The sequence below is a fragment of the Diadema antillarum genome, unplaced genomic scaffold, assembly GCF_040938485.1.
Source record: "Diadema antillarum isolate AM-2024a unplaced genomic scaffold, OU_Dant_1.0 seq00000660_RagTag, whole genome shotgun sequence".
Lineage (NCBI taxonomy): Eukaryota > Metazoa > Echinodermata > Echinoidea > Diadematoida > Diadematidae > Diadema > Diadema antillarum.
Genome location: NW_027271572.1, coordinates 306,879 through 326,301, shown reverse-complemented (window position 1 = coordinate 326,301; position 19,423 = coordinate 306,879). Strand labels below are relative to the sequence as shown.

The 19,423-nt window shown below is 38.4% G+C and overlaps 1 protein-coding gene across 1 annotated transcript in view; it reads left to right on the top strand.

Moving 5' to 3' along the window:
- LOC139736652 (putative neutral ceramidase C) overlaps positions 1-18,485 on the top strand; it is a 41,072-nt gene extending 22,587 nt beyond the window's left edge. The window contains exons 11-17 of the mRNA XM_071647400.1: positions 2,108-2,242; positions 3,791-3,889; positions 5,605-5,700; positions 7,745-7,888; positions 13,090-13,149; positions 16,113-16,195; positions 18,287-18,485. Of these exons, the coding sequence (XP_071503501.1) occupies positions 2,108-2,242; positions 3,791-3,889; positions 5,605-5,700; positions 7,745-7,888; positions 13,090-13,149; positions 16,113-16,195; positions 18,287-18,485 (816 nt within the window). The remainder of the gene's footprint in view (positions 1-2,107; positions 2,243-3,790; positions 3,890-5,604; positions 5,701-7,744; positions 7,889-13,089; positions 13,150-16,112; positions 16,196-18,286) is intronic.
- The last annotated feature ends 938 nt before the right edge of the window (positions 18,486-19,423 follow it).

The following is a 19,423-nucleotide window of genomic DNA, read 5'->3' as shown; positions in this document are numbered from 1 at the left end:
TATCTGTCGCAGTGGGTGGCGTGAAATGTATGTAACGTATCTGTCCAAATAAAAATGTAGAAAACCGATATTTCAAACGTTGTACCGTATTCTCACTAAAGAGCTGTGGCACAAAAAATCTAAGTACTTGCAATGTATGAAGTATATCCTAAGGGTTTCTTATACACAGGGTCATTGCATAGTCTTGTTATTTTCGCAATGCTGTAACACTAAAGAAACTGGTAACGTATCTGGCGGTGAACTTGGCGACAGGTTTCAAAAGGCTATAAAAAAGAAGTCAATAAAAATTTTGGAACTTTTTGAGTATTGTGATTAGCACATATGATATGCTCATCGTCCATGAAAGTGATATTTGGAAAGTGTTTGTGGACGGAGAGGAGCAATAAAACATAATTCTGAAATAGCCGGCGACACTGCGTTTTGGGGGTCTTAACGAAGTTTAACAGCAAAATTTTGTACAAAAAGGCAGACAACCGCATGTGATCGTGTTTATTTTTAACAAATAAAGTCCTCGTGATACATCATAAACATTTAAATAGTATCTAATAGGTTTCAGGGAACCGCAAACTGTCATGGAATGTCGGCGACACCAAAATTTTGTATTTGAACGCTTTTACTGAGAATGGGCCTTGAACCGTGTGACCACGCAGAATCGGAAAAGAAACGAAGGTGTGTACGATCAGCGGATGAGACTGAAGTGAACTTGTACGATAGGCCAGTAAGATGGACTAGGGATCTGAGTACTATGCCTGATCTGTCGCTTGGAGAGGTGTTTGCCTACCTTATCAAACAGTGTGATTGGACCCCAGAAAGGCTAGCAAGCTTCAAAAAAGATGATGGCTACCTTATGTTTAAGGACAATCACGTTGAAGATGTCCATATGGGACACATCCAGAACCACCCACTGAACCCAGACCACTTTACATCAAAGCCTGAGCATCGTCAAATGGCAGAACGGTACGCTACATGGGTACTACTCACAACAGACGCTTTAGTCCATTCTGCTGGCTGTGGATGTGTTGCAGCGTAAGTTTGCTTTTTCTGTGATTTGTTGATTTTGTCATCTGTTACTCATGTTAGGGCCTAACTTCAGGCCAACCAGCCCGGGCGCCCGCCCGGCGCGGCCGGCTGAGCTGAGCTGCGCTGCTGCATGTGCATAGAATGCGAGTAATTTTGATGTCGACTTTTTCCCATAAGGCATTGCGGATTTCGGCCTGTCCGCTACAACCGATAGGTGGCGCACCGTATATGGAATCCACCGAATTGTTGTGTTTGTGGGAGGCCACACAGTGTAGAAGTGGTGCATCTATAACTTAAACATTGTTAGAGTTCAATAATATATGCTTCATTTTTGCATAGCACATGTGGGCAGTGAGATGTTGTTGATTTTTTAATGTAATAATGTAATGGGCTTCCATTTTGCAACATATCATCATTAAAGATTTTTGACCCGATACAACAAAAGGATCCGAAAGTCGGGAGAGGACGATTTTCTAAAAATGACATGACTTTCTTCCCATACTCTTCCACTTTAACTTCATATATAACATGACTCATGAAAGTACTTGGTTTGCGGAGATATCGATGATTTCATAAGATTATGTTGAGTGGTCTAAGAAATCAGCATTTTGAGTAAACTACCTTCAAAGTTTTCCTTCTGACGTAAGGGAAGGTAAGACGGTTTTCATCTGTGGACAATAGAAGGTACAATGTTCATTCAACTTAGCACCAGCAGTGTACGCATGACCAATCAGTAACCAGGGTACCACGCACTGACCAATAAGATTGCTCCCTCATTGCTAGGGGCAGAGTCTATCTGCGGTGCTAAATCCAAATTTTTGGGCACGTTTCTGTTCTGTTGAAAGTTAGAAAATCATGGCCCAGAAAAATGCTAATTTCTTGTCTTTCCTATGGTCATTTAGCTTCAAAATTGTGGCAGATGATAGAAGAAACAGACTACAAAATTATGCTGAAACAGAAATTTAATGGTTTTGACCGATTTTGAAAATCTGACTTCAAACTTGATTGTCCCAGCTCAGGCGTCAGCAACTTTCAGATCCTTTTGTCGTGGCAGGTCGCATTTTGTTTTGCTTTTCTTTCTTAACAGGCTTTCCGACCATGGCAGTGGCACCCTCAAATCGTGGACACACAGATGCTGAGGATCGGCAATCTCTTCATCATAGCTGCTCCAGGAGAGTTCTCCACGATGGCTGGTCGGCGGCTACGAAACGGTGTTCGGGAGGTGACGAGCATCTTCTAATAATAACGATAATGATAGTTACAGGGAGCATCTATTAATAGCACTGTAATCAAGTTTCCCTATGCTCTTTATGATTATCCATTTTACACACACACACTAATTTAAAGACAATTGACAAATAACATTTCTAAATAACATATAACACATTCAACATACAACATTAAGCTGATTTGATGTTGATCAGATTCATTCACATGTATCATGTGTGATGAGATTGAGCAAACTTAGGAGATGAAACTGCTCATTATCTTTGAGGAATCAATTAATGAGAGAAAGATCCTTCGCTTTTTTGAGATGTAAAATCTTAAAAGTGATGAAAACTGCTTCCTTTGTCTTCATCTTAAACTGAATTTTCATCATTAGATCTTTTGTATCTTCAAACTGAACATGCATTACATCATGCTTTTAATTTCCTTGTATTGTGAGATGTGCAGAGGTTTTAAGGTGGGAATTTCTCATTATGGAAAGTGATAAATGCTAATTGTTGTGATATGATGGAACCAGTGAAAGTGTTCTTCATTATCCGTGTTAGATGATGGTCTTTAAGTTCCATGATAAGTGGTGGAAAAGGGAGAAGGGAGGTGTAAAAGAGAACTGCACTGAGTAGAGATGAGAATTTAAGGCCCATGTGGGTCCAGCATGTACAGTTGGAGAGTTTGATCGCAAGAATGAAGTAGCTCCATTCTCATCAATTTGAGATGTTTGCCATTAAACCCGCTTAAAAAAACAGAGAAAATGATAAGAAAATATGGGTATTTTTAATCATTACTATAAGAATATTCCGTGCCATGCCACAAGTGATGTATCAGTGAAGAAGTTAAATTTTGTTTTTTCTGATGACAGGGCAATAAAATTCTTAAATTGTAACAAAATTTTATCAGTGGTGCCTTTGCCAATGTAACTTTAATCCAGGAAAATAGACTTCAGTGTTTACATTACCAGATTGGCAGGTGCCAAAGTTATTCAGATATAAGAATACATTCAGTATGTTTGTATTTCTAACCACTCGGTAGTTTGTTTTAAGATGCGAAAATAAAAGAGAAGCAATTTGGATCCTATAGGCCATTCTATTGAATAATTTAGGTGGAAGTTTAGATGCATGAGTTGTGACACATAGTGTCCATTGTCTACCTGGTAAATCCACCATTGGAGGATAGTATATAAGCTGTGAGCTAATAAATGATATAGGGACATTGAGCTGAATGTGTGGTATGCAAGGCTAATGCTCATACACAAGACTTCTGCTGAAGGGTTATTTGTTGTATTTCTCTGGTAGATCTATAATGGTAACGTGAGGTCATTTATCCACACTTGAGCAGAATGTCTGTATGGAATTTCCTCTATTTAGGTTGTGTGTCTGTAGCATTTTTATCATTCAATACAAATATTGTTTTAATTTGTAACATGTCATTTAAATGTGAGGTCATCAGAAAATATGAAACCGTCATATGTGGTATAAAAGATAGTAACACTGTCTATGATTTGGAAGTTATATGCATTACTTCTTTGTTTGTTTCCGTTTTTCTGTAGAATCTCACTGCTAATGGGGTGCCAAGTAATGCTACTGTTGTAATCACAGGCTTGTCCAACACCTACACTCATTACATCACTACCGCTGAAGAGTATGCAGTAAGTATTGAATTTTTTTTTTTTTTTTGGGGGGGGGGGAGGGGTGGGGGCGAGTTAGTTTGGGGGCTATGTAATGGAGATGTTGAAGACAGTCAATCTAGAGTAGTCTGTTTAGAACAGACTAGCTTGCAGTGATGTACTCTCTGTATGAACAGCCTTGAGGATGAATGATATCTTCAATTTTTGTTTTACCAAGGAGACCACATTTGACTAGAATTGGTTTATTCTAAATGACTGGTGAGAAAGCAATAAATGCTTACAAATGAGCAACCACAAGGACAGGCAGCTTTTATTCCCCCCCCCCCCCCCCCACACACACACACACCCCTAACGACTAGGCAGCGAGGATAAAGTGCCTTGCCCAGGGCTACACTTGTTGCTGCTGCTTGAGGACTTGAAATGGGGACCTTGTGATTGAACATTGTCTAATGTCTTGGGCATTCTTTTCCTTTCTCTCAATAGAGAAACTGTTGTTTATAGTAATTGTTCTGCAGTATAGTAGAAGGGTCTGGGCTCAGCAAAGTGTAGTTTGGTGGTGAGACATTTAAAGAGCATGCTATTTTTCTTTTCTAACATACAGATCGTCTGATATGTGTAGTATGAATACCTGAATTAGTCACTGTACCAAACATTGGGGAATTCCCCTACTGGAATGGGGAGTGGTAGTAAGCAAATAATCAACGTTGGTGAAGGTGATGGGACAAACTATCACTTCCGAGGCGATCTGGATGTAGCTATCTTTCCGAAGCGCAGCTGAGGAAAGATAGCGTACACATTCAGATCGCCGAGGAAGTGATAGTTTGTCTCATTGCCTGAAACTAAAAGTTGATTATTTGCTTTATATTCCACATCTAGGGTCCTAGAAATTCCCATTTTATTCCACATCTGAAACCGTTAGGGCTTAGGCTACGTGTGCGCGTAGATGACAAAACAATGAAGTTGCTGCGCGCACCGCGCGGCACCGAAGTGAAAGTGCGTTGCACTGTGTACTATCAAGTGACCTAGGTCACATGATAGTCCACAGTGCAACGCACTTTTATTTCGCGCGTACTCATCTTGCGTTAGGACTATGTGGACTGTGTGGAGATCAGCGAAACAAAAGGGACTATCAACATAGAGTGTAATGAACTTTTCTTCTCAGGTGATGTGATGGGCAAAACTACGTTTCATCACGTGATCAGCTCTGGACCAATCCTATTGCAACATTCTTAGTATGTGGAATATAAAGAAAGATACACACATACCATCATGCCATCACATGTTGTCAAGTGTGAGGAAGGAAATGACTGTGCAACTGTTTGATATATGTCCTTGTACCAATGGTCTGATGCAGACACATTTCTTGCAGTTCCAGACCCCATTTCATAAAAATCTTTATCAGTGACAAGTTGTGATAGTTGTTATAAGCTACTGAAATCCTTGCATCCTATTGGCTGAATGCAAATTTGTCTTAGAAATGTGGCAGTTGTCACTGATAACAAGTTTTTTTATCTGTATGAATGATGAAGCTAAATTATTTGTTCGAGTTTTGTTCTGAACGTCCTAATTACACTTTATCAATAAAAACGATGCAACTTCCACGATAAAAACAATCTGAAGATAAATCTAAAAAAGCAATACAATGTGAGGAAATGATGGAAACCTGTTGCCATAAAGTGAAAGTGTTAAGATTGATTCTTGTAGGTGCTAATTTGGTGATAATCTGGCCATTGCAGATTCAACGCTATGAGGGAGCATCCACCATATATGGACCTAACACTCTGATGGCCTACATACAGCAGTACCAGATGCTAACTGATAACCTAGTCAATGTAAGTGAGCTGGAGGTGGTATCCCCTCCAGAACAATAATAGATTTAAAAGATTCATCTGTACTTGATCTTGTGCTAAATGTTTGCTTGTGTGGCTCGGATGTTTGCTATTTGCTATTGTGAATTATGATCAGGCTGAGGTGTATATCATTTCATTGACTTGTAGTAACCTTTGGCTTCAGTGAAGAGTGAAAGATTACCATTAAATGTGTGGTCCTATAGGTCAGCTTTCATGAAAGAGAGTCATAGTTTTTCAATGGAACATTTGCTTCTACCTGCTGTTCCAGCTTAAGGAGAAGAAATGTCTCTTTATGCAAAACATACATATAATCATGGAGAAACTATAAAAAAAAAGAAATGTATATATATATATATAATATAAAATCATATATTGTTAACAGTACAACCTCCACCAAAAAATATATCAATATTACTGCATCAATGAACATTGCAAGTGGATATGCCTTTTATTTTATATCATGTTAAAAGAAGTCTAAATAGAATGAATATATCATGCTCAGGATTTTTTTAGCTCACCTGAGCCAAAGGCTCAAGTGAGCTATTGCGATCGCCCTTCGTCCGGCGTCCGTCGTGCGTCGTCCGTCGTCCGTCGTCTGTCGTCCGTCGTCCGTCGTGCGTCGTGCGTAAACTTTTTACATTTTCATCTTCTTCTTGAAAACCCCAAGACCGATTTTCATCGAACTTGGCAGGTAGCATCCCTAGGGGGTTAGGAACTCAATTTGTTAAAATGGGCACCATGCCCCACCCAGGGGGCCCCCAGGGGGGCCCAAACCCCCCAAAATTAAGGAATCTGTAAAAATCTTCTTCTCTAGAACCAGAAGTGATAGAGCTAAGTTAATACTATGAGTTAGTACATTGATGACTGTAGTTTCAAGTTTGTTCATGGCAAAATTAGGGGTGCCCCCCTTGGGACCCAGGGGAGGGGGGTGGGGAGGGGTTCTAATGGGGCCTAAATTGTACATTTTCATCTTCTTCTTGAGAACCCCATTACCCATTTTCACCAAACTTGGCAGGTAGCATCCCTAGGGGGTTAGGAACTCAATTTGTTAAAATGGGCACCATGCCCCACCCAGGGGGCCCCCAGGGGGCCCAAATGCCCCAAACTTAAGGAATCTGTAAAAATCTTCTTCTCCAGAACCAGAAGTGATAGAGCTAAGTTAATACTATGAGTTTGTACATTGATAACTGTAGTTTCAAGTTTGTTCATGGCAGAATCAGGGGTGCCCCCCTTGGGACCCAGGGGAGGGGGGGTGAGGAGGGGTCCTAATGGGGCCTAAATTGTACATTTTTTATCTTCTTCTTGAGAACCCCATGACCCATTTTCACCAAACTTGGCAGGTAGCATCCCTGGGGAGTTAGGATTTCAATTTCTTAAAATGGGCACCATTCCCCACTCAGGGGGCCCCCAGGGGGGCCCCAAACCCCCAAAATGAAGGAATCTTTAAAAATCTTCTCTAGAATCAGAAGTTATAGAGGTAAGATAATACTATGAGTGAGTACATTAATGACTGTATTTTCAAGTTTGTTCATAGGAGATCAAGGGGTGCCCCTCTTGGGGGCAGGGGGGGGGGGTTGGTTGGGAAGGTCCAAATGGGGACCTGAATTGTACATTTTCATCTTCTTCCTGAAAACCTCATGATGTATTTTCATCAAACTTGGCAGGTAGCATCCCTAGGGGGTCAGGATCTCAATTTATAAAAATGGGCACCATGCCCCACCCAGAGGGCCCCAGGGGGCCCCAATCCCCCCCCCCCAAAAAAAAAAATTAAGGAATCTTAAAAAATTTGGGCCCTTATTGTACAGTTTCATCTTATACTTGAGAATGCCTGGTCAAATTTTGGTAGAGCTGTGAATAATTTAGATCAGTGACTGCGTGAAAGGTGAACTTGCGATACTCAGGTGAGCGCTAGACCCGCGGGTCTCTTGTTTTTTTTGAGCTGTGAGATATTCTGTTGTGTAAAATGATTATTATTTTCCTTTTTGGTTGTTTCATTGTCTTTTCACTGTTTTATGCTACCACCTAGGGTAATGAGGATGTCGAAGCTGGTCCCCTGCCCCCAAACCTTCTGCCTATTCAGCGCGGCATTATGCGTCCCACGCGTGACTCGCTCCCTGATGGCATAGAGGCGGGTTCTATTTACATTGACGTGGATCCAAAATACAGACAGGTAAATTCAGAGACATAAACCTGTGGTACCCTCTTCTCCCCTTTTTTAATTTCATGAAAGAAATATTAATATTTTGGCCTTCTGCTTCACCAACAGATACAACAAAGGTTACGATATGAGAATACCCTTAATACCTCTAATGTCGCCACCCTAGGAAATATAAATAGGTGTACAGGTACATTGAGTGATTACTGTTCTTTTTCCATACACAATGGCAGAAAGGGTTCCATGACATTTGCTCCTGTGACAATTGCTCCCATAAAACATTTGCATGTTAAGCCAAACTTAATTTAACCCACAAACGTAACCCTAACCCTAATCCTAATCCTCACATCAAACTAAACCTAAAACCCTATCACAACTGTAACCCTAACCCTACTATAAAAAGTCCCTGGAGAAAACAAGACTGGAGCCATTAATGCAAAAGCAAATGTTGTGTCACTGACAGAAGGATGTTGTCATGAAATAGAGTAATAACCTTTACAAACTTTATTTAAACATTTCACCGATATTTATCCACGTGGAGTTTGCCTAATAGTTTAGATGATCTGCATTTAAAAGGGGAAAGATACCCAAATATGTACTGTAAAACAAGGAATGTTGGTGTGCATTTTAATTTCCCGAATTTCGCGAGTGCCAAGATTCGCGAAAGTAAAATGCGCACGAAAGTTCTTGTCTACACTATATGCATTGAATACCGGTAGGAATTTCACGAAAATTTCATGTCGCAAAAAAGGCTATCGGCTCCAGTTTGCGAAAATTTCAGGCTGCAAATATACCATGTTTTACGGTATATGAATTGAGTGAATTCAGCAATATAAAAAGAATTGCGCAAAATTTCATTTTTATAATAAAAATTACACAATTCCTCAACATCTGATTCTGACATATGTTAAGGGTAATGTATTCTCCCATCTTTTTGAAAGAAGTAAGTCAAGACTCAAGAGCTCTTTCATTATGCAGAAAGTGAAATTACATTGATTTGAATGGCTTATGTAGTGGTTGGTCACATACACATCATATCCTAAAGAGAAAAAGATGTGGAATTGTTGACTTTCATGAGAATTTTCCCTGTACGAGAGAAGGGTCATTGCCGTATGATGTGTGGTTGGTCCATTTGTTCATTGATCCAAATTCATTTCATTAAACTTCTTTCGTTCCATAAATTTTATAGATATCTTTTATAATCATTCATTTCATTTCATTTCATTTCTTTCATATTTTTCATGTCATTCACATTATTCAGTTAATGTATTTCAATTTCATTTATTTTGCTTTAATTTTGTTCATGTCATTTCATTCATTTCATTAAATTCAATGTCATTAATTTCAATTTCATTCCATTTATTCATTCATTCATATACTATTCTTTTGAATTCATTCATTATATCAGACTGAGCTCTACCATAATGTCTAGGGCTGTTTTGAGGAGAGGTATGAAAAACACAATAACAAAACTTTATTAATATACCATTCTTTGTAAATGTGATTCCGACCTGCAATTCTTACAGTATCTTTCTCTTTTTTTTTTTAAGGGAAGGGGGATTTATTTGTGTAAATATTACATCACATTGTTGCTCATACTTGGCTAAAGCGGGGTTCCCACTATCGTGCGATCCATTGCGAACGCCACGATTGGACATTCGTAACTGATCGTGGAAAATTTGTTGAACTCGTCTGAAATTTCACGTTTGGATACGAGGTTATGCGAGTCAATACGTGTTGGTACGCTTGGATGCGATATTGTCACGATTGGTCTATTTCAAGTGATACGATCTGTCATGATCTGGTCTGCCGTTCAAATACGATCCGACAGGATTGTCCTGATTGAGTTCATGATTGGTACCGATCTAACATGACCATTACCATCAGGATCCCCGATCTGGTACGTGCAGCAACGTACTGATACGTTCCAATACGAATACCGCGAACCAATACGGGCTGCTGAGATAAGATACGATATCTTTTACGATCGGGATCAGAAGCGACCCCCATTTAAGGCGCGATTGGACGCGAATGGGAATATTATAGTCCGGCAGACGATAGATTTCATTGTTTCCCTTAAGTTATGCAGAGTGATTAGGCCTATTAATTTTATCCACAACCATTGATGATGGCAAAGCTTGACAGGTTGACGATGATGACAACGTAACCTTTGCAGTATTGCTAATGACGATTATGTTATCAGAGAGAAAGCAGCACCCAGGCCAGCCATAACATCAGATATTCCCTCGTTTAATATTAAACGTAAAGAAATTAATAGATTATTAAATCGACATGCTCACCCCCCCCCACAAAAAAAATAATGAAATCACGAACCCAAATACATAAGATCAGATGATTACCCCTCTTCCCCAGAAAAAGCAAACAAACAAACAGCGAGACAAAAATGACCTTTCTCTCCAATACATGAAGAAAATAATTATATGATGAAATGGAAGCTAAGAAAGAGGATGGGATCATTTTGAATGTTATGTAACATAGTATTATGTGTTATATACACTCAATATAAGAAAGTTAGCCGAATGGATAGTATTGCTTATGTGTTCGATTTCATATCCGCAAAGTGTATGAATCATATGTCTTTTTATTTCAAAATGTCGTTATCTCATGGGTTATTAAAAGTTTGGTTTATTCGGCTTGATTTAGTGTTTTACTTAACAATGTTTAACATAACTGATACACACACATAACAGAAAAGTGACTCCGTAATCAAAATGATGTCACTTTTTAACAAAAAGGAGGTTTTACGCAAAATTATTTCGCAGGGGTATATTGCTACACTTATTGAATAACTAACTGTGAAAAATAATAAGAGTGATCTTCATTGTCATAATCATACGAGTGATCTCACATCCACGACAATGGTCACTTTTACATTTGCAGTAATAATGAGAGTTGAAAATAACCATTTTCCTCTAAGATTATGCTCTACCAAACATACAAAAAAGACATTGAAAAGTATCAAAATAGATGTAAAGGGGTCACACGATGGCTGATGAAACAACAACTCTTAATTACTATGTACGATACACAAACAGCAGGATACTGCAACCCCCCCCCCCCAACAACAAAAAAATGTAATATCCTTTTAAAAATCAACCATTTGCCTTTGATATGTACCCATTCAAGCAGGATACATTAAATTATTCTCATCTTTGTACTGACGTTAGTCAACACATGCAGACATACAATTGCCATTTTATTTTTGCTCATTTTTTGTTTTCGTTACAAAAGTTATCCCATATCCTGTTTTGTGTGTCTGTATAATGGTAATAGCGACTCAATAATGAAAACATCATTAACATAATGTATGAAAACATCTAAAAATCTGTAATACAACTTTCATTTTATGAAATCATTTAAACAAATTATTGTGATAATGTACCTTAAAAATTACGACAATTAAACCCCACACCGTCATACAATTTACCGTTTGGAAATAATGATCTAAAGATGCAGGCTACCACCTATCAGAATACAAAATAAATCAATGTATGAGTAAAATAAGGTGCAAATGGGCAAATAATAATAATAATAATAAGCGGAAGTGAAGTGAAAAAGTCGATTCCGATCAACATGATTAAGAAGCACGATGAGAAGAGATTTGCTGCGTTTGGATACGATCCTAGACGATCTGATGCGATGATCACAACCCTAATCAGGCTGGGCTTTTTTGGCTATGCTATACTAGTATCTGGGGGAGGGGGGGGGGCGGATTCCGCCCCCCCTTCAGATCTCGCCTATGGAACGCACGATCGCGCCGAAAATCGGCACACGCGACGCCCGCGACGTATTCTATCAAAATGTGTGGTTACTTTCTCCAAAAAATTGTTCTTATATTTTATATTAATTAATTATTGTAATTTATGCATAACATCAGTTTTGGGCTCTAAATCACTTATTAATGCTCCAATTAAGCTAATTTCTCTTTTAAAATGTTTCTTGTATCATTCTTCTGAGACATAGGATAAAAAAAAATCTGTATCGAAATTAATTTCTTATGTATTTTATTGTTTTTTGAATTTCTTATGTATTTCTTTGTTTTTTGACCTTTTGTTTTTGTTTGTTTTTTGGCCAAAATTTGTCACAGACATTTTTCGAAGCATTATTATGCTAAAATAAATTAATTTCGGCCATTCTAAGTGAAGATATGAATTTCTATGTGAATTAATTGAAAAAACACAATTTGCATTGGATTTGTACACAAAATCACGTTTTGGAGCAATTTTGGGGTTGACAAATTTTTTTCGAACGGGCGTCGCGTCAAAACGGTACGCGCGGGCGCAACAATTTGGGTCTCAAAAGTTGCGCGATACTTGAAAGAAAAAAGTCATGAAACATCGCGGCGAGAGCTTATCGCGTTGCGAAGATATTGCGCGAAACGTCGAGGGGGGGGGGGCGGATTCCGCCCCCCCCAGCCTGATTAGTGTTAATCGTAGCAAATTTTTGAACTGTCCAAAATTTTCCAACGATTAGCGCGATTGCCACGATTGACCTTAAGATCTGATACAATCTGATAAGACCACCACGCTTGCTGCACGATTAAGACCACGATTTCAATCGTGGCGTCAATCGTGATAGTGGGAACCCCGCTTTAGAGTGTAAACAGAGCAGATAGCCAACTTTGCATCATTGAAGAAAGATGTGCTATATTGATGCTGATGGAGAAAACATATGGAATGCTTTGTCCGCAACGTTTTAAGTGCTGGTGAGGGAGATTATAACTCCCAAGACCAAGTTTTGAGACTGAAAACTTCCCTAATGTAGCATTTCAAACTAGGAAGTTAGAATTTTCTGCATATTCCAGGCAGCAAATATTTATTTTTAGTCAGTTAGTCAACATACTTTGAGAACATACCTTCAACTCATCTCAGAAAGTCTGCTGAGCCTGAGGGACATTTTTTTTTTTTAAGGCATTGCAAAGGCTGGTGTCAATTGTGCTAGAATTGTGTTCGAACTGTCACCATTCTGTCAGTTGGTATCCTCGCCATATAATGCAAGAAAATTAGAATGTTTCCCCTTTGCAGAACACTGCAAAACATTGCAAAATGTTCTGCCCATGGGCAAACAAATCAAAATATTCCTCTACCAAATGATTATGTTCATTCAATTGCCGACTGGTATTTGACCAACCCGTGACGACCCACTGAATGTAAGAGTGTCCGTTGCTTTTACAATGATTTCGTTGATATTTTCAGGGCTCCGTCGTGACAGCTACATTCTGGGCAGTCAGTCCTCGCAACGATCCTGTTAAAATGGTAAAAAGGGACACATTTCTGAACACCAATTTAAATGGTTACATTGGCTGTCTTAGTCTATTATTACTCTTGTTATTCTGACCAGAAGTAGAACATCTTGTGGAACTTTTGATACTTGTTGTTGCAAAAACTGCATTTAGTTCAGATTAACTTCAGTGAGAGGAATGTGCAAAAGTCAAACAGACAGGACAATAAATGCTTCAGTGTCATTAAGCTTACTACATAGAAGTTGTTTTTCACTTGTTTTGATATAACGGTGGTATTTGGTCACAATCACATATAAAATAAAATAAGTTAAGCAATGATGTCATAGGTACACATCCCTCCATTTGGTTGAAATGTAATTGGTCATACTGTGGAAAACCTTTGTCAGTGATGTACCAATGTTAATCTCTCCGAAAGTCATAATTTCTAATTCATTTAACTCGTCAGTAATGATTGATGTTAATGATGATGGTAGTTTTTTTATGCCTCCGCAACGAAGTGGCCTGAGGCATTATGTTTTCGGGTCGTCCGTCCGTCCGTCCGTCCGTCCCGTTTTGTTTTTGTCGATATCTCAAGAACCGTGTGGTGGTTTTACATTAAACTTGGTATGAGGGTATATCCTTGGGGGATAATACTTTGTGTGGATTATAGGGTCACAGGGTCAAAGGTCAAAGGTCACAGGTTATTTTTGTGAAAAAAAATTGAAATTTCATGTTTTTCTCCATATCTCGCAAATGGTTCAAGGTATCTTCATGGAACTTAGTATATATGCTTGTACCGATGGGCAGTGATTATCTAGGGAAGTTGGGGGTCATGGGTCAAAGGTCAGGGGTCAAAGGTCAAGGTCAACTCCTCAAAATATCACTACTTTCCTTAAAATGCAATATATGCCTGAAGTTTTTTTTTTTTTTTTTTAAACTTGATGTATGGCATGTATTACCCAATATATATTTTTGGGGAAGTTTCTTGCCAAAAGGTCAAAGGTCAAAAGGTAAAAGGTCAAGTGAAAGTGCTAAATTGCACTTTTTCCTCCATATCTCGAAAGTAACTCAAGGTATCATCATGAAACTTACATATTTATGCATGTTCAACCTAACAGTGATTCTCTTTGGAACTGTGAGGTCAAAGGTCAAAGGCCAGGTTTAGATAATGCTATTTTCCCATTTGATACTGAAATTATACTTTTTCTCAATACCTTGAAAATTACTCAATGCATAAACTTATAAAAGGGTCAAAAGTCAAGTAAAAATCATCAGTTCCCCAAATACCTGCACTCTGACATTTTAATCATTCATCCAATTGAACCTAGTTCTAGGAAAGTGAACATTCAGCACATTTGTGTCAAACCTGTCATTTTAATATTTTGCCAATTGTGTGAAACTGTCATCACACATTGTCAAGACATTGTACTATAGACCTATTAGGAGAACCATGCATTATGGCGGAGGCATATCAGTAGCCGTAGCGATATATCTAGTTTCCCCCAGATTTCATTTTTTGAAAAAAAATATCAAAGATTTGTTTGTTCAGCAAGAGACTTTTAATGTATTTTCCCCTGTAATATATATTTTATAACTGTAAAAACTCCATAGCGGCAGTGCTATTTAATTTCCGTAATGTGTCGACTACTCTGGCACAGCACAAGCTCTATTTGGTCGTACACAAAAATCATGTAGCACTGCCTTTATATCCAAACTACAGTAGTTTTGTAGAGTTTCTCAGCAATTATTTCATGTTGCTAAGCTCTAAAAATGCATTGCTATTGTGAAGTGACAATGTTTTAGTCATGATAAAAAGGGAAAAATTAGATGGATTACTAGTACCGTATATACGCTCTGCTCATGCTAGCTGCACAGTAACTCTGCATTACAGGAAGTACACAAGTCAACGCCAAAAGTGTGACCTCCGTGTGTTGCGCGTGGGTGCTAAAGATCACCTCTTTCATTTGCACGCAGCATACGGCCAGCGTACTGACCCACCCACCCATGACGAAATGTTTACATTACAGTCTGACCTCTCCTTTCCAGCCTCCCTTTATCCGGATTCCTCTGATATCAGGATGCGATGTCAGCATGATTTTTTTTTCAATCTAATAATTATGTGGAAAAGGGGGATTTCAAATTCAAAATGAAATTCCCACACAAACTCGTATGAATTATATATTAAACCCAACATAATATGCATAAATCCACATCTAAGTTTCATCTAAATAAAATGTATTCACACATTCTCTTCCCCCAAGTGATCACAGTGTACGCTACCTGCAATAAGTAACATGTGTAGCTACCATTGGGTAGGAAGCTTCATGTATTAAACATCGAGTCTCCCAAACCCAGCGAAATCCCTAATCTGGATGAGCGCTGGTCCCAATATGTCCAGATAGGAGAGATCAGACTGTATATGCAATGTGGAGAATTACGTCATCACTTGCCTCTATGACTGAGACCAGTATAACTGGGGGGAAAAAATGGTCAAGTGAGCTTTCAAAATTTTGTAATGTTTGTATCTTCATTGAATGAAATGAAACATTTGCTATTCTGTGTACTTGATTTTACTCTTCAATTATTTCAACTTGAACGTAGAGTGAAAGTTCTCTAATTCTCTCTCTCTCTCTCTCTTTCTCTAAAAAAGAAAGATAGAATATGCATTAGGATTGTGTATAATTTCAAGTATGGACATGCATTTCTTGAAAAAAAAAGAAGAAAAATGTGTACTGGTATATCTTTTACAATGAATCAAAGATGAGAAGGAAAAGAAGACCAAACAGAGCATCAACAAGATGCAAAGGTCATTACAAAATGTGTACTGAGTTATTTGCAAAATATCTGTCACATTTTTTTTGTGATATCCAAACGCATTGAAAAAAAAAGAAAAGCAGCTCGTGTTTGTCAATAATCATGCCATCAACAAAGTTTGAGCAGACATGATAGAGGAGATATACCTTCTCCAAGCCAATGCTCTTTACTTGTCTTTTGTAGTTGGGGGATACATTTTTGACTGTTGAACGTGGGACTGGTCTACGGCGGGAGGTTTTCTACACCGACAATGACTGGTGTACAAGGTATGTGGAAATAATATAATCTAGTATTACAGTAGGTCTACAAGTGTATAGTGAAAGCAATGGGGTCTATTTACCTTAGTACATTGCATTGTTATTAGCTCATCTGAGCCGAAGGCTAAGTGAGCTACTGCGATCGCTCTTCGTCCGGCGCCCATCGTGCGTCGTCTGTCGTGCATTGTCTGTCATGCATGTGTTGTGCGTCGGGCATGCATTAACTTTTTACAATTTCATCTTCTTGGGAACCCCATGAACGATATTTACCAAACTTGGCAGGTAGTATCCCTTGGGGGGATAGAATCTCAATTTCTTCAAATGGGCAGGCACCGTGCACCCAGGGGAGTGGGGGGGGGGGATGGGTCCAAATGGGGACTTAAATTGTACATGGTCATATTCTTCTTGAAAACCCCTTGATGAATGTTAATCAAACTTGCCAGGTAGAGTGCCAGGGGGTTAACATCTCAATTTGTTCAACTGGGCACCATTCTCTCCTTAGGGGCCCCTAGGGACCCAACCCCCCCCCCCAAAAAAAAAAAAAAATAAATAAATAAAAAACACACAAAAAACAACAACAACAACAACAACAAACAAACAAACAAACAAACAAACAAAAATTAAGGAATATTTACAAATCTTCTTCTCTAGAACCAGAAGTGATAAATCCAAATGCAGACCTAAATTGTACACTTTCATCTTCTTGCTGAAAACAACATAATGAATTTTCACCAAACTTGACAAGTATCATTTGTGTGTGTGTGTGTGGGGGGGGGGGGGGGGGGGGAGATAGGATCTCAAAGTGTGTAAATGGGTACCATATGCTTTCCTTGGGGGCCCCAGGGGCCTAAACCTCCTAAATCAAGGAATATTTAATAATATTCTCTAGAATCAGAAGTGATAGAACTTTTAGTCTTTTTTTCCAAACTGCATAGTCCAACCTTCTATAAAGTACAATGTGCCTGGCAGTTTTTTTTTTTACCAGTTTGATGGAACATGCAAATGGACACCATGCCCCCAGCTCTCAAAGCTGCCCCTGCCCCAAGTTTCCAATGATCTCAGGTAAAAGTCTGCAAGAATGCATGGAAGTTGAACTTGCGATACTCGGGTGAGCGCGATTGTTTGAAATATTTTGAATGATAATAATAATAATTAGACAAATTTGTATAGCGCAGCTACTATGTAAATATACTCTACTGCGCTGTGATGTAACAGAGCTCCTGTCACTGATTAGACACACGAAAATAAATAACAAATTAATCAAAGGCTTCTGAAAAAAGATAAGTCTTCAATAAAGATTTGAAGACAACAAGTGATGATGCCTTCCTCAGTTTCTCAGGTAATTTATTCCAAAGTTTTGGAGCAGCACAGCTGAAGGCACAGTCCCCTAAAGTTACTTTCGTTTTTAAGTGAGATTGCTTTAGAAGCAACTTATCCTGTGTACTTCGTAAATTATGAGAATATGAGTGTGATTTCATTGATATCAATTCTGATAAATAACCAGGTGCTTGACCATACAATACTTTATAAACGAGTATCAAAATTTTAAATACAATTCTCTGTCTTACTGGCAACCAATGTAACTTCTTCAAAACAGGTGTAATATGTGAAAATTTTGACGAACTGAACACAAGTCTCGCACATGCATTCTGTACACGCTGAAGCTTGGTTATCTGTGAATCTGGTAAACCAAACAATAGCCCATTACAATAATCAAGCCTATTGCTAATGAATGCGTGAACAAGAGTTTCAGCGTCTTCCTGGCTCAAATATCTACGAATGTGACGCAAGTTATGCAACATATAAAAAGCAGACTTGCATGTGGTTGATATATGCTTCTCCATGTTTAAACGAGAATCAAGCCATACACCCAGGTTTTTCACAGAGCTCAATGTTTAACTTCCAAATCTCCAACTGATATCTTACTAATATCCAGCTTTGCTACTTGTCTTGGTGTCCCCACAACAAGAAACTCAGTCTTTCCATCATTAAGCATTAACTTATGTTTGAATAAAGATATTGAGTGTTTCTATTAAAAAAATGCTGCAATTGGAATGGTGGTGAGTTACACATTGTCTGTATTCTTTTCATGGTTGACAGGTTCTACTGGGAGAGAGACCATAATGGTCACATCACTCCATGGCAAGCCACAGTCTACTGGGAGATCCCCATGGATGAACCACTCGGTACCTACCGCCTCTGCCACTTCGGCTACACAAAGAATGTCGTATTTACAAGGTCTTACGATGGTTGCTCCAGCTACTTTGATGTGGTCGGCAGTGACTATGTACGAGGGTGATATTGTCTGCATTATGATTTTGTCATTTTGTGATTGGTTGGAAGAATATGAGCTTCTCATAATTCATTCACATCCCATTATAGGCCAGTCAAAATATGACATGACCCCCAACTAATTGCAGCAGAAATGATTCTACTTGCATTTGACCTGGAAGAGCTATTAGAATAACATATTAAAAGTTCCCAAAAATTCGAGTGGTGGATCAGTGCCTAATTTGCATAAATGCAAAATGGCCGCCATACAACCTTATAAGTATTCATGTCTATATATCTGGACATAAAACCTGCAGAAAATAGATTCTGGTTTCTAAACCCATGTTTTCTAGGTCAAGGAATACAATTATAGATATCAGCAGTAACTGTCAAGCTTCCCTTTATACATTTCTACATATATTTGCATATGATTAAATGCAAAATGGCCGCCATATTGCCGCTGCAGGCTTATATCTCCATATATTGAATCTGTAAAAAGTACCCAGTGATGGTGTCTGTGGTCTTCATTTTACTGTTGAGAATCACTGATGTAGGATATGTTCCATTCAGGAATAGTTACCTAAAAGTCACAAAAAATTTGCAAATATATTCATAATTATACACAAATATAATAATACATAAATCTATTCAAATTACTATCGTGAATATACTTTCGGATATATAAGAATACAAGCTGCAGAACGTTAATTGTACTGTAATGTCTACATCCAAGATTTCAATGGCAAAAATTGTGATAATACCATTCACAACCTTGATGATTATCCATACACCTAGTTTCATATTCTGGCATTGATTAGAAGCATTTTCTTGAGATAAAGCCTCAGGCAATACACAATTGTAAGTAGCATCGAACAGAACATATTTTTGTTTAACTTTAATCTCAACTTATTTTCCAAAGTGTGCTCAATAGGTATATAAATATTAAAGTCTCAAATTATGTGGTAA